The following is a 15,337-nucleotide window of genomic DNA, read 5'->3' as shown; positions in this document are numbered from 1 at the left end:
GTGCGCAGAAAAAGTGACAAGTTATCTGTTGCTTAACAAATAACACAGTGGTTCGTAGCATTAGCAGCTGCCAACGGGCAATTATCCGGGGTAGCAAAGTCGCCATAACGGCCACCATTGCCCCACCAATCAGGTACGTAACCTGAGCCGGTGATGACACCGAAAATAACCAGGGTGGCAATGGCGACGCCGGAGTCAAAGGCAGCGGAGGTGACATAGTTGTACTTGAGCCACCAAGCGTGGTGATACTTGCGGATGTAATACATGGAAATGAAACCGCCGAGACACCACATGGAGAAATTGATAGGCATGGCGGGCGGCATCATACCGGTGGCGTTGAAGATCAAGGGAATGTGGACATACTTAACCCAGCTGTTGGGGTACTTCTTGGACAGCAACCAGAAAGGAATGGGCAAGATAAAACCGATCAGGAAGAACCACAACATGGGACGGTAAGGCGAATCAACACCAAACATTTTGCCAGGACCAATGGCACCCCAAATAACCGAAGCGGAATAAAAGGTCTTGGCATTGGGACAGGTGAAGGGATCGGCCGCCGGGGTACAGATATTGGGAATAGAGTCCATTAACCAGCGAGCCGTAGCAAGATTGATGACACCGGCAAGGGCTGTGCCGACCATTTGCACGGCAAACATGGCACGCGGGGGGATCTTCATGTAGTGACCGAGTTTCAGATCAGAGACAAAGGTTAAACTCTGGTACATGGAAATGTAACCGTACGTTTTGAACGTAACGTTGGCAATGGGATGACCAGGCAAAGCATAACCAATAATAAATTCCGTGAGGACGTTCAAACCAGGTTGCTGGTTGGTGATGGCCTGAATGATACCGATAGGCAAAGTGAAGATGATAGGGATAACAATGGAAAGAATGAGACCCCACCAAGGGAGATAGATAGGCCACGCGTAAATGACAGCGAACGAGACAGCAAAGGAGATGACGAACACAGTGATATACCACCAGTGAGGCACTTCCTTGTAAGCACGCATCAGCTTGGCGTGGATATCCTCATCTTCCGTGCGGGCTTTTCTGAATTGAGCAATGATATCTTTTCCGTGATAGAGAGCCGTGTGAGTCAAGATGGAAGTAACACCAGCAAACATGATACCGTAAGTGAAAGCAAAGAAGGGAGTCATTCGCATGGGACCGTATTCCTGATAGGCGGTTTCGTTGAGAATGTTTTCACTGGTCAACACGAGCGAATTATCCCAGAGTTCTCCGGTCTTGGTAAACAATTCCGAGGTAATAATGGGGAAAGTTTGAGCGTCCCAGACATTGGTATAGTACATGGCAGGCACAATAATCCAGGCCACGACACCGAAACCGACAGCAATGTTGACAATAGCCCACCAGGGGACAATCATGGGGGATGACAAGTAAGAAGCAATGGTAGCCCAGTCAAAGGAGAGAGAAAGCATGCCCATACCACCGTAACCACCGGTCAGTTGGGCTAATGTTCGATTGTTTGGCGCGATCCAGCACGCCCACGAGAAGAAAGTCAAGATTTGGAAGAAATAGCCGGGAATCCAATAGTACACGAACATGCCAGCAAAGATCATGAGAAACCAACGGAAACGAGTGATACCGGTCCAATCCCTAGCGAAAGAAAGATACCAAAAGATTTAGTTAAAGGCAAAGCACAACGATTTTAAAATCACATTTTTGATAAATTACCTATCGGCGATATGGAAAGAACGGAAAAGAGAAATGTTGGCCAGATTAGTGGGCCAGACCATGGCGGAAGGATAGACGAGGAACGGACGGAGAACACCGGCCATACCATAGCCGATCAACTGAGTGGTCCAAATAAGAAGGATACCGCCACCCCAGCCGATATCTTGGTTGTAGAATAATTTCATGATGGTAATGATATCAACAGCGTAAGCAGTGGAATAACAGCAGTTGGCCATGGTCGTGATTAAGACGTGCTCCTTGATATTGAAAGGACCGGGATTGAAAAAGCGTGATTTCGGGATCACCATCTCCATGACCTTGCCGATGGGATAAGTAATCAGCTGAATGACGAGAGGCGTCAATTGTAGCGGATTTTTACGGTAAAAGAAAAATTGATTCACAAAAGCGAGAACGCAAGAGAAAACCAAACCAAGGAACCACATTCGGAATGTCCACACAGGCATGGTAGGATCGTCAGTGCTAGGTAAATACAGGTTAGGAAGATGGATCTTTTTGCATAAAAAAAAAAGCACGGCAATGAAAGGATCTTACTTTGGCACAACGGCACGAACTTCTTCGATAGGGGAGTCTTCTTCATCTTCGACGTGTTCCTCTACGGCAATATCGGATTCGTGCAACGATTTACCCTGGTATTTTTCATCGTAAGACGGCACGCTTTGCTTTTCGGGCGCTACGTCCATCGTCTCGTCCACTGCGGCTGTCATTGGTGATATGAAATTACAAATGACCAGAGAAACAGGAAGCGGAGATGTATAAAACTGAAGGTAGAATGGAGGAAGGTTGAAATGTACCAGAAAACACACCCAACGGACCGCTGTATTTATATGCAGCCGACGCAAGGAAAAAAGGAAGAATTTTCCAGGGTGTACGAGCCGTGAAGGAGGACTCGTAGCACGAAAAAATTTGTAACCGATGCGTCGATTGATTCAAGGTAAGGTTTGGCAGTGACCTAGAAATCTTTATCACCAATTACCATTTAAAGAGAATTATGAGGCCAACTGGATTGAAACACAAGAAAAAAAAATGGATGTTACCCAAGGACAAGATATCTAGATATTGATGGCACTTCTTTTTTCCAAAAAACTGATACCTCCCGCAGACAAATCGGATTGCGTCTGAGAGCCGACTGGTGGGAGAAATCCAAGTGACAAGAAGAAAAACCCCTTTTAAGCAAACAAATACCGCATCTGGCCTAGCCAACGTTACAATAAGATAAGGGTCATCTTGTTTATTTTCGGTTTCTGAATTGCGAAACAGCGAAATAAAAAGAAGAGATTTAGGTTCGATGTGTTCAATCGCATCAGGTGCCTAAAGTTCAACGAAAATACCACAATTGGAAATATGATTTTATCCAATCATCAGCAACTTATGCCGCACGGAATGGGCACATATCTCCTTTTTTGTACAATATTGCCCAAAAGGGTATCCGTTCCACTAATGGTGGTTTTCAGTACGCAAAGAGGTAATATGATGACTGTAGCATTCAGTTACTCATGAATTCATTGTATCAAATGAGGTGTTTAAAGTCTGCCGATCGAGGACATGCGACACAGGCTCCTTATACTCGTGGTGCAGCATGGCGAAACACAAAAAAAAGCGGAACAAGATGGCTCTTTTGATTAAGCCTGTCTGTCATTGGATGATGAATTCACCATCAGATGTTGCAATTGCTGCCCATGCGCAAATGGCAATGTTTACCACCACATTTTCCCAGGAGTAACCCTATATCTTGAAACTCAATAATTACACAAATAAGGAAAAAAGCAGCTAGATTGAATTCCAGACTTTCTGCAAAAGACGAAAAATGACATATCAAGCAACTTGAGCCTTTGGCAGCCGCTAAACACCGATTTCGTGGTGACATCCTTTCGATCTTGCTACAAATATGTGTTTTCCGCTCACTTTACTCACAATAATATGACATGTTCTTCAGTAGGCGACCCCCCATCCTCACCGTATTGCTATCAATAAGAACCTGTCTTTGGATGAATTCCTTTTTTAATGTTTATTTTTGCAGAAACGGATTTCTGTCCATCTTATGATCCAAGCTTTTCCGTGAAATCAAGCAACTACTGAATATAAAACCTCGTCATGATAGATGACACGTTGCACTCATATACAGTATGTTTCACCAAGTCGCCAGTGTCATATGATCAAAATTCGTGGTTTAGGGCTTAGGAACACTTGTCATTGCTATAGCAACATTGTGATATTACGTAGTTGGCAGCGAACCACTTATCATAGTTATCACGTGAAATACATTATTACCCAGAAATTCGTGCTCTGCAATGCTTCCGACAGTTCCCTTGAGTCATTAAATCCTTTCAAAAAGAAACAAACCTGGTTCCTATCGGAGTCAATGTCATTTCTACAACCAAACAGATCGATAACAAACCAGAAAAAACGGTTGATTCAGATTGCGTAACTCTATATCACTCTGTTATGTGTTTTCGATGCATTTATTGATGCCATCATGATCATGCTAGTTATAAGGAACGCTGCGGTTCAATACCATACTCTTTCATTCTTTTACCGCTATTGCACATTAGATGGAAAGCTAAAACAAACCCACACAAAGACAACGAGAAACGAACGTAAAGGGAAAAAAAAAGTATTTTACACGGAACAAAGCAATTAAATAGAAGAATGAGAAGGTGGAAAAAGAAAGAGAGCGGGAGAGAGAAAGAGGACAGCATCAAAAAACCCGATGGATACTCGTTGTCAGTCAAAGCAAACTTTTAAGTGGGACGATGACCTCGCCTGATGGATGAATCCACTTCCGGCTGTTGCTGGTCATTCGTCGGTGCCCGTTCTTCTTCTGAATCAACACCAACGGTTGCAGCATCCCTTCTTGCATCGGATTCCTTTAATCGTCGCTGTCGTGCGCGCTGGCGTTTATAATACCCGCCTTTGCGCCGAGCGGTGCGCATCCCATGGCAAAATATTTCATATTGGCAAAACAGACAGATCCATTCATGTGGATTGGCGTTTTGCACAATGGCCAGGTCCGAAGTTTCATTGCCTCTCGAAGAAGCGATTGGATCATCTGCGTTCTTTTTGCTCTGTGGCTTTTTACCCTTTTTGGAAGTTGGCTGTATTGTTGGTGTCGATCGAGCACTGGCTGGTGCTATAGAATGCTCCGAGGCTTCTGTTGAGGATTTGCTTTTCTTTTTCTTCTGTACAGTAATGCTTGATTTCCCTTTCGGGGGCGGACGTGGAGATTGTGGGGTTAAGGGTTTACTAGTGGGTATGGCTGGAGTAGGTTGATTCAAAGCGGTGGATGAGGGTGTCGATCGGGATACCGTTGCTGAGGCAGATTTGCCCATGCTGGAGGGGATGTTCGAGGATGGTACGTTTTCAGGAACGGAAGACGACTTTGTTGGTTTGTGGCTCGGTTTACCGACGTTAAATTCGATGGGTTTATCCAGGAATGGCATGTCCCAACGATCATCCAGCTTTTCCTCCACCCTCGATCGCAGATGATGGATTCGCCTGCTGCAACTTTTTCGGTCGTTCTTCCGTCGATCCCTTGAATTGACCACTGCCCTTTTTGCCTTCTTGGCATTATCTCGAACTTCCAGTTGCGCTGACGGTTCTTGAAATATTTCAAATGTGTCTGTGAAATGAAATTCGGTTTCTTTCATGGACGGGGGGCCATCGTCGACAGATGGATGGGTATTCCATTCGTGGGGATAAAATTGTGAAGTCGTAAGATTGAGTGATGAGGATGGCATAGTATTGGATGAGAATGTGCCGGCTGTGGTGGAACGGGTCATGGAGAAAGTAGTGGAAGGTACGGATAAATGAGATAAACGGAATTCCGCCGAGGTTGGAATGGTTGCTGTTTGTATGAGACTGCTGGATGGAGAGCGTCCATTTCGTTTCCATCGCGGTTTGGGCAAGGGCAATATCTTTCGATGACGTAGGTGAGAAGTATCCGTTTCCGCATCCGAAGAATGCGATTTGGAGAATGATGATACATAATCCGAAAGATCGTCTGGATTCCTGGCATGACCGATCGGTAATTGTTGTATTTCATTGACGGGTTGCGATGGATCGGAACATGAATCGACACAAACGTGCTGTCTATGAGCCATGGAGGGTTTAATTCGATTCTCTACTTCACAAGTAAATCGGATGAGATCTTGCAACGATTGAGCGTAAGTCATGGTTGGGCGTTGAGGGTACGATGACGAATGCGGTTCCATCTTTGAAGGAACTTTGGCTGAAAAGGAAAACTGAAAATCGGAGGATGGGGCGGCAGATGGTATAAAAGTTGAAGAAGACGCAGTCGGATACTGGGATGGATGCGAAGACGTAGATGAATGAATTGTACTAGATGTATGTTGGGTTGCGGAATGTGGAGTGGTCGAGGGTATCATGGAGGGACGGTTGGTCGAGGTATTATTGGACACTGTGTCGAATCCAGAAAACTTAAATATCCGGCTTGAAGTATTCTGCGGTGTCGTGCGGGAAGCACGCTGTGCATAGTTTTTATGCGTCTGGGAGGTATCGTCCGATAGAGTATGATGACTCATCAAGCTGACCAAACGATCCATGTTTGCAGCAGCATCATGATGTAGGCTGGAAGCATTGGCGGTCGTTGCAGGGTAGTTTAGGAAACTCAGGATTTCCTGTAGGCCTTCGGCTTCTTTTGACGCTAAGCGGGATCCATTATCGCTCCTTGTACTTATGCTTCGTGACAATGGTGCTGATGTGCGATTCGTAGATGGTGTCTTTAACAGCGGTTTAACTTTGGCGGAAGGTTTTATCCTGGTGGAAATCGGTTGCGTTGTTGCATGGGCGGAGTGTGCGCCGTGATAGCCTGTCCAATTTCTCCTCGGTACGGCAACGGAAGTTATATTTGAGTCTTTGGGAAAAAAAAATGAATGCGATGAGAAGGCAGACAAATGTTTAGTTGAGATGGAGGTAAGCATCATAGAATGTTGATGGGACCACTCACCTGAAACAGTTGGAGTACTTGAGAATGCAGTATTTTGGCTGTTCGCTGTTTCAACGACAAAGGACATGGAAGGTTCATCAACTGGGTTGATATCGCAGTAATCAAATGCTGTTCTGGCTGACTACAAATGGAATATAATCCAAAAATGTTTTACAAAAATAAAATAAAAAAAGCGTGAGCGGAGCTTTAGTGACGTCGCGCGCTATGCAAAAAATACGCCCCCACGGGCTGTGCCTCTCAAAAAGACAAACTTACTCGAAACGGTTCGGGGGAAGACACTATTGTCGTGCTTATACTCCATTCACGCACATTGTCACTTGTAGCATGTTTATAGTCAAGCTTGCAATGACTGGGTTGGATTGGTTCAGTCTCTTCATCACTGCTACTGTCGGAGCAGGTGCTATTGTCGCCTGATTCAGGCGAATTCACCAACATGCTGCGCACCACTTGCCCCATGGCGGCCGGTTAATGCAAGAAAGATCGAAATCAGGGAATAAGAGAAGGAATATGTGAAATGTGAAAAGGTCGACCGAGAAGAAAAAGAGAAAGAAAGCAAAGAAAACTAAAAATGACAAGTTGACATAAAAAAAAAATCAGAAGGAATACGACTTTTTCTTCCCAAATTTAGTAAAAATCAGATCATCGTTGACTTTTTACGCTTTCTTATATTCGCCATCGCGTTCAAATGTGCACCAGACGATTGTTCATGTGGAGAAACGAGATTAATCACCAAGCTGTTCAACCTGGATCAGAAAACAGAGGAATCCACTGTACCGCATGCTTTCAATTAACTTCTTTCCTGCTATATACATATCCCTGCGGTTGCCACAGTCGTATCAATAAATACGAGTCTCGACATGGTTCATAGTACGTATCTCATTAATCTTGAGAAAGGCTCTTATACAGTTACAGCGACTTACACTTGACAGCGCAGTGCGATCTCTTATGAAGGCTGAATTGATATTAATATTTGGGTGTATCTTCTTACCAACTAGCAATACACGTATGCATCTACAGATGTAAGACATCCGTTATTCAATATGGCTACAGAAATAACTGCTTCACCTCAATGAAAATCAGGCAAGCGCGACATGATGTTTGATTTGTGACAGCGCATTTCGAGGATTCTTTGACCGTGCTCTCTTGGAGCGGAGACATTTCCAGAGTCCGCCTGCCAATTTTCATTGACAGTCCGGATATTCCCACGCATTCTTTTTCCTGAACTTCCTCCGACGCTGATGGATGCGTTTTCTTTCCTTTCCACCTTTCTCACTCACTTCCAAAGGTAGCTACCCAGCCAATGTTTTGTAGTCCTCTTTTTTCTTCGAGCTAAACAAGAGCATCGTTCATTAGTAGTCCTCATTATGCGTTACCTTCGATTTCAGCAGACAGCCAGGTTACTTGGAACAGCCACCAGAACACACTCTCGTCGTGTTTTTCTCACGGTACGTATTATCGAATCCGTAAAAGGACACCTTGGGATCTCACCTTCCTCCTCCTCACAGGCAAACAAAACACCCACCTCTTCTGTATGGAGCATACCACGATCCACTTCTCACCATGCCTCGCCCCGGTTTTTACCCACCACGCGCGCCTTTCATACCTCGGTGGCTGACCAAGCCATCAAACCATTCCTTTTAGCGGATATCGGTGAAGGTATTACAGAATGCGAAGTGATTCAATGGTAAGCGCAAACCGGTAAACATGCTACCAGGAGATGGTTAAGCTGATGGAAGCGACCGTGGTTAGGTTTGTCGAGCCAGGAGCCACTGTTGCAGAATTCGACAAGATTTGTGAAGTTCAATCGGATAAGGCGTCTGTAGAGATCACATCACGCTTCGCTGGCCGTATCGTGAAACTTCATCATCAAGTGAATGATATCGCCAAAGTAGGAGAGCCATTAGTGGATGTGGAGACCGATGAGGAAATCGACGATGGCGGAGTTTCTGCACCCAAAGCGCAAGAACTTGTCACCGAGAAACCGGCATCTCCAGCAGCAGCAGCGTCAGAGACCGTGAAGGACAAGTCAATCTCGTCTCGAGCTGGATCATCAGGTACTTTGGCTACCCCGGCGGTTCGTGGTCTCGCCAAGGAACATAATGTGGACATTAGCCAAATCACCGGATCGGGTGACAATGGACGTGTGCTGAAAGACGACGTCCTCAATTTCATTTCAGGAAAACAAGGTATGCACTTCACAAGACGCCAACGGATTGGAATCACCACGAGGTTATTAAATTATTGTGATGGTGTAGGTCAACCGCAAGCCAGTGCCGAATCCGTATTGAATGTGGCTGGGGCAAACGATCGTGTAGAAACGCTCAATGGTATCCAAAAGGCCATGTTCAAATCCATGACCAAGTCATTGTCGATCCCTCAGCTCGGCTACAAGGACGAGATCGAATTGAACGCTACTACCGATTACCGTGCCGCGTTGAACCGCCATGTGGCCAGCCACCCTCAAATGTATCCATTCACAAAGATGACTTACTTGCCCATCTTCATCAAGTGCTTGTCCATCGCATTATCCCACTACCCCATTATGAATGCCACGTTGACCGGCAGCATTGAAGATATCAACAACATGAAGGTCACGTATCGGGCTTCGCATAACGTCGGAGTCGCTATGGATACCCCACAAGGATTGATTGTACCTAATGTGAAGGATGTGCAATCAAAAACCATTTTTGAAATCGCTTCGGAAATCCATCGATTAACCGAGCTGGCAAAGAAGGGGAGCTTATCCACCGAGGATCTTCGCGGTGGTACGATTTCACTAAGCAATATCGGTAGCATTGGTGGATTGTATGCAAACCCCGTGGTGGTTTCATCAGAATTGGCCATTGTCGCGTTGGGAAGAATCCAAAAATTGCCTCGCTTTGACGCCTCGGGCAACATTGTCGCCAAACAGATTTTGCCCGTTAGCTGGTCAGCCGATCACCGTGTCATTGATGGCGCCACCATTGCCCGCTTCGGTAATCACTGGAAGAACTTGATCGAGAACCCCGCTCTGCTTGCGAGCGAATTACGCTAAAAACATAGAAATACAGTTAATCAATAAACTATTAAAAACACGTCAACATAGCTTTCGTTGCACGATAGCTCATTTGCTGTGAGTATGGAAAAGACGATCACCTGACAAACAACCGCCGTAGCATGTTGAGGAAATCGGGATACACGAATCATTTTGCATAAGGACATGTCCACGCATTACATTGTCTGGTCAAAGACTTTGTCACAAAGTGAGGGGTTTTGTGCACAGATACGTATCCAATTCATCTATCGAAACTTAATCAGTCTGATCAAAAATTCCCATTCTTTGAGTATGGTAAGTAAGCCTTTTGCTCTAATGGAAGTTTTGCTCTTCGTGTTCTTGTTACTGAAGGATAAAACCCAAGGCATCAAAATCTTGTTTTTTAGATCTACCTCTTTTTAGAAAAAATTGGTGACATTGCTAACTGCAACGGTAACAAAAGAAACCACAACGGTCTGTTCATACTGTAGCCTGATCTCACTCAACTCAGGAGTAATCAAGAATATTTCTTTGAAGCAGTTTCAGACTATTAATACAAATTCAACAGAGACCTTTTAGGACACAGCTAGTAAAGTTATTTGCTGTGGACTACTAGCACATCAGACCATCCTATTCAAGAAACAGAGGGTCAGTGACGCAAAATTTTTCAAGTGCATTTTGAGGGCATGCTGAATTGAATTTAGGAATTTTCAACTGCCGCGAATTTTTCTCATATCCTCCACCTTCTTCTTTCACTCTCTCCTCCCGTCCGTTTCGCTTTGCTTTCAACCTCGGTTTTTCTTCCTTATACAAGAGCTGCCAGCTATTCTTGAACAAAAAAAAAACGAGGGACTGCACATAAATTAGTGAACGAAAAAGAAAGACTAGAATGGCCATGGCAGCAGCTGTCAGCACTCCACCCGTAGCAACACCTGGTTCTATAGGTTCACCTACACCTAATTACCATCCTTCACCTCAAATCACCACACATCGAAAGCGTAGGGAAGTGGCTTGTGTCTTTGTTGTTGATGGCACGGCCCGTATGAAGCCGTATCTTGATACACTTTACGAGGCTTATGTTGAACCCATTTTAAGGTAGCTTTTTCCATTCATGGCTGTTCGGGGCATGTCATCCTTGGCAGCAAAACTAATTGGGGTGAACTCTGTAGGCAATTGCGTCAACCGATTATCATGGGCGACGGAGATGAACGACAGTCCAAAGCAAATATAACGGTATGCATGAAAACTTAAGGCTTTGCCTGATCTACGTACATGGTTGCTAAAACTGTCATCGATATAGCCTGTGCTGAAATACGGGTTGGTTATTTATGGCGATTACGGACCATCGTCGGCGGTGACGGTCGATCGAAAGTTCTTCACGTCGGATTTAAGTCTTTTCCAAAAGATATTCAAAAGCATTGTGTGCGCTGATGGCGGCATTGTGCGCAATGCTGTTGTTGAAGGTTTGGTGGCGGCATTGGAGGTATGCATTTGACCCAATCGAGTTGAGTCCATTGGAATGGTGAAGACGTACTCACCTGTCTTTGTGTGTCTCAGATGTTTGACCAGTATAAGGAAGAGGGTTTACAGGCGAATTACGAATCCATGATGCATTGTATTCTGATATCCAACAGCTTTCCTTTGAAACAAGCGGCCCAGTTCAATCTTGATAACAAGTATGATAATTTCTCGTTACATCGCGTTGCCGAGGAGATGAAAAAGGTGGGTATTGTGAAAGCTGGGAACACATGCGCGTCCTGTGGAGAAACTCATATGTTATTCTCAGGAGAATGTCCATTTATCGCTGATTACTCCAAGAAAGGGCTATAAAGAACTTGAAGACCTTGTAACTGAGGTAAGTTGTTTGCGTCTTTCATCTTCTTCGAAGCTTTTCATTTCTTACAGTCTGTGTATCATACATTTTCATTAGGTGAATAAACAAAAGACGGAAATACATACAGTGTCTGATCCGGTCGCCGCCACTCATGTCGTTAAACTCGCCGGGTTCACTTTACCTCCCAAGCAAATTCCTGCAGCGCCAGCAGCCACTGCGACGAATGTAAAACGAGGTAAATGTCTAGGTAGCTCTAGCTATTGAATACATAGTAACGGATGTTATCTGTTTTGGTAAACGGCAACAGAACTCGAAGGCACCTCTGGATTCTTACCGACCGTAGATACATCAAAGAAACGACCCTCCGAAGCTCACGTGTCGGCCGCTTCTCCACAAACCACAGCATCGCCAGATACTATCAAACGACGAAAGAGGGAAAACGTACCGGATATGATTAGTTTGCCTAAACCGACGCTGGATCCCTCAAAATTCGCCGAAGCCTCAGCTCGTGTGGATGCCCAGTTTGGTCAACGACAGCCGAAGAAGGAAGCAGAACCTCCGAGAGGGCCAGCGCCTGCCGCCGCAACAACAGCCGTCAAACCATCTACACTTCAACAAGCATCCGCTGAAGCTACCATGCGAAGTCAACCGCCAGTGGAAGCCAACAAACCAGCTGATATGCGCAATCAGCAAAACCCCATGATGTTGCAACAGCAAGCTCAGCAACAAGCTCAGCAGCAACAACAGCAACCAAGTCAACCGACAGCACCCCAGCAGCAGCAACAACAAGCGCCCCAGCAACAGCCTCCATCTCAACCGCAATCACAGCAACAACCGGCTCAACAGCAGCAACAGCATCCACCGCAGCAATATCAACCACCGCAGCAAGCAACTTCATTACAACAGCCTCAGCAACCCATGCCACCGCAACAAAATCAACCGTTGCGTATACCGCCTAACGTTCAGAACCCGATACAATTGCAGCAATATCTTTTGCAGCAGCGCAATAATTTAATGGCGCAAAATCCTCTCAATCCATTACAGCAACAACAGCTGCAAGCCATCCAAATTGCATTGCAACGTCTGGGTGAACAAATTCGTCGTGCCGAACTTGCACAGCAGAATGCTCTGAATAACACAGGTTCGCCCATGGCCCCCGGAGTTGGCGATGGAAGCGCCGTCAGACCTACAGCCGATATGTCCAAGGGGATGGCGGGCGTGCAGCATAATCTGCAGACGGCAAATACCCAATCGCTCAGTACTTTACAACAACAACGCATGATGCTGGCCCAGATGCAACCTAATCAACAGTCGCCGCAGCAAGCCGGGGTCCGACTACCACAGGATATGGCCGGCGGTATCAATCCCCAGTTGATGCAAATGGCACAGGGCCGAGTGATGCAACCGCCGCAACAGCCCCAACAAGCGCAAGCTCCACCTTCGCAACAGCAGGGTCAGCCACAGCAACAGATAGGACAACAACCACAGCAGCAGCAAGGCATGATGATCTGGAGTGGTCAAATTGTATGGCACATCAAAACGCCGGAAGGTAAACCTGAAGAATTCAGCTGCCATTGCGGTGCTTTTGCCATTACACTCAAAGGGAGCAATATCGTTGGATTGGAAGAATAGTAAGTTCAATTATCTTCATATTGACATTTCTATCCTGAAGTTTCCTAACCACGCCGCAAACATTGCTTTATTTTCTCTTATCTGTCACCTTCCTCGCCATCAGTCGACCGGACATGTGGCCCGCGAGGATTCAGATCGCTGGACGCTCACCTCTTGTCAAGGCACAGATTGTACAACGTCAGGCCATTGAGAACAAATTGCCATTTTGTCAGTTCCGTCCTTTGCCGACCAGCACACAACAAGACCAAACTAATTTCGCTTTGCTCATGCGTAATTTGGATCAAAAGAAATATGTAAGTACTAAATGATGAAGGGCCTCATCCATTCACCTTGATGCTGATATACTATGTTAGATTGCCACGGTGGTCTTTAATGCCGGTTCCACCCCTGACCAGTACCACGGTGTGGTACTAACGCATTCGGCGGGCAAACTGGTGGGCATCGTTTTTACTAGGATTCCGTTACCGGACCTGAACAGCCCTGTGATGCCGAACGCCAATATGGCTGCAGCGGGCATGAACCTCAACATGATGGCTGCGAATAACCCCAACGTTCAACAAATGCTAAGAAATCAGTATTTGCAGCAGCAGCAGCAGCAGCAACAACAGCAAATGTTGATGAATGCTGCTGCCATGGGGACCAACCCGAATCAACCGAATGCTCAAGGTAAAAAAGCGAGGAAAACCAAGTGTTTGTAACAGGACAGGGCTGATACAGTGATGATGGGCTTTTTGTAACAGGTGCTCGACCGGCTGGTTTGAATCCCAACAGCCTATTATTATCCAATATGAATCTCGGTAATCCGCAGCAAGCGTTGCAGAACAATATGATGATGGGTAATATGGGTCAGTTGAATCTAGCCAATTTGACCCCTCAGGCATTGCAAGAACTTCAACGCAAAATTATGATGGCTCAGCGTCAAAACGCACAACATCCTTAATGTTGATTGTAGGATTGGGCAGCATCACATTGACATCATGTAAATATTTGAAAACGCAACAAAAAATTAAATACGATGGAAACGAAGCGAACAGAATCATAAATTAATCATAAAAAGTGTTGTTCCAAGTTTTATTGCAACAATGATGGAAGACCAACTTCTGCAAAAATACAGCATAGCCAAAAAGTTTCATGCTGTTACCGCGTGTGGCACACAGCCTTTATTCATTGCCTGTGACTTGGACGCATAAAATTTTGTGGGTGCGCAATAAGGAAGATAGTTTTTGTGACCATGCCCCGTTCATTGTCATTCGATCGATGCATGGTGCTTTGAGAACGACGCACTGACTTTATGCACTAGCGCAAAGTGTTATTGCTAACATGTACTCCGTCAGAAAATGCTCTTTCGAAGCTTCGCGATATGTTTTCTGGCAGTATCATTTTTAATGAGGTTGTCTGATGACATAAGCTATGTGTAGATGCCAATTCACGGTTCTTCTTTATGGTTTAAATATTCTTCCCTTACTTTTGCTTCCAGAAGGAGCGTGCTCTTTTTTATTTTATTTATCAATTTTTCCTTTTACACCTTTGTATCAGCTTCGTTTACCGTAAGAGCCAACGACGCTTGTGGAAAAAAAAAAGAAATCGCTTTGGATCGCACAGATTCATTTTATCTTGGCTTTTGAACTCGCTTGGCATCAAATGAAAGTGACCGTAATGCAAAGGAAAAGCAAAGTGTTTTTTCATTTTATTTTCTCGTTATATGATGTGGCGTAGTCGTCCACAGGACACTAAGCTCACTTTTTTATTTTTCATTTACCTTTGTTGCGATTAAAAAGCAAACCCACCGACATCCCTTCCACAGTGAGCGCGCTGATTGCTAGTCAGGCGCCCAAAGGGAAGAGCCGTCGGGAACGAAAATAATCTTCTTCAAAGGATGGCCAATCCTATCATTAGAAGATGGTTTTCGGATTTTTATGCCATAACTCGAGTGCTTTACAAAATTCAGGCATCCATCGTCAGCAGAAACCACCAGCATAGCAACCCCGGAGTTTCTTTCTCTGCTATCGTTCTTTTCAACCAGTTTGACAAGATTTTTGATGCCGCAAAAACGGAACTCCAGTTGGCTTCTTGTACACTTCATGCGTTATTACCTCTACTTCTACGGCGCTTCCCCGTTCAATGGTATGATATTAAAAGTCTCAAAAGAACATTAAAAATAGGCAACCGGTCGTAGACG

The 15,337-nt window shown here is 45.1% G+C and overlaps 5 protein-coding genes across 5 annotated transcripts; 3 read left to right on the top strand and 2 right to left on the bottom strand.

The window, feature by feature from the left end:
* Positions 1 to 32: 32 nt before the first annotated feature.
* Positions 33 to 2,396, bottom strand: BYT42DRAFT_488850 (OPT family small oligopeptide transporter; the record flags this gene model as incomplete). The annotated part of the gene is made up of 3 exons (XM_051563899.1): positions 33 to 1,617; positions 1,696 to 2,175; positions 2,248 to 2,396. The coding sequence occupies 3 exons, from the start codon at positions 2,394 to 2,396 to the stop codon at positions 33 to 35; spliced, it is 2,214 nt and encodes a 737-aa protein (XP_051428674.1).
* Positions 2,397 to 4,404: 2,008 nt separating this feature from the next.
* On the bottom strand, positions 4,405 to 7,325 carry BYT42DRAFT_32407 (uncharacterized protein). Its single transcript, XM_051563025.1, has 3 exons — positions 6,935 to 7,325; positions 6,680 to 6,800; positions 4,405 to 6,586 (listed from the first exon to the last, which is right to left on the bottom strand). Exons 1-3 carry the CDS (start codon positions 7,133 to 7,135, stop codon positions 4,455 to 4,457), a joined length of 2,454 nt encoding a protein of 817 aa, XP_051428673.1. The 5' UTR covers positions 7,136 to 7,325; the 3' UTR covers positions 4,405 to 4,454.
* On the top strand, positions 7,251 to 7,810 carry BYT42DRAFT_32424 (uncharacterized protein). Its single transcript, XM_051563027.1, has 2 exons — positions 7,251 to 7,546; positions 7,609 to 7,810. The coding sequence occupies exons 1-2, from the start codon at positions 7,365 to 7,367 to the stop codon at positions 7,700 to 7,702; spliced, it is 276 nt and encodes a 91-aa protein (XP_051428672.1). The 5' UTR covers positions 7,251 to 7,364; the 3' UTR covers positions 7,703 to 7,810.
* A 233-nt stretch (positions 7,811 to 8,043) lies between these two features.
* On the top strand, positions 8,044 to 9,713 carry BYT42DRAFT_488466 (2-oxoacid dehydrogenases acyltransferase-domain-containing protein; the record flags this gene model as incomplete). The annotated part of the gene is made up of 3 exons (XM_051563878.1): positions 8,044 to 8,363; positions 8,429 to 8,865; positions 8,935 to 9,713. The coding sequence occupies 3 exons, from the start codon at positions 8,044 to 8,046 to the stop codon at positions 9,711 to 9,713; spliced, it is 1,536 nt and encodes a 511-aa protein (XP_051428671.1).
* Positions 9,714 to 10,437: 724 nt separating this feature from the next.
* Positions 10,438 to 14,342, top strand: BYT42DRAFT_553512 (mediator complex subunit 25 von Willebrand factor type A-domain-containing protein). The gene is made up of 10 exons (XM_051566486.1): positions 10,438 to 10,787; positions 10,862 to 10,925; positions 10,993 to 11,175; positions 11,250 to 11,414; positions 11,479 to 11,547; positions 11,623 to 11,761; positions 11,834 to 13,157; positions 13,262 to 13,451; positions 13,512 to 13,824; positions 13,899 to 14,342. Exons 1-10 carry the CDS (start codon positions 10,582 to 10,584, stop codon positions 14,096 to 14,098), a joined length of 2,853 nt encoding a protein of 950 aa, XP_051428670.1. The 5' UTR covers positions 10,438 to 10,581; the 3' UTR covers positions 14,099 to 14,342.
* The last annotated feature ends 995 nt before the right edge of the window (positions 14,343 to 15,337 follow it).

The sequence above is a fragment of the Radiomyces spectabilis genome (genome assembly GCF_025331425.1).
Source record: "Radiomyces spectabilis strain NRRL 2753 chromosome Unknown BYT42scaffold_1, whole genome shotgun sequence".
In the NCBI taxonomy this organism is placed as follows: Eukaryota; Fungi; Mucoromycota; class Mucoromycetes; order Mucorales; family Radiomycetaceae; genus Radiomyces; species Radiomyces spectabilis.
Note: the sequence above shows the minus strand (reverse complement) of the source record. Positions and strands in the feature narration are given on the sequence as shown.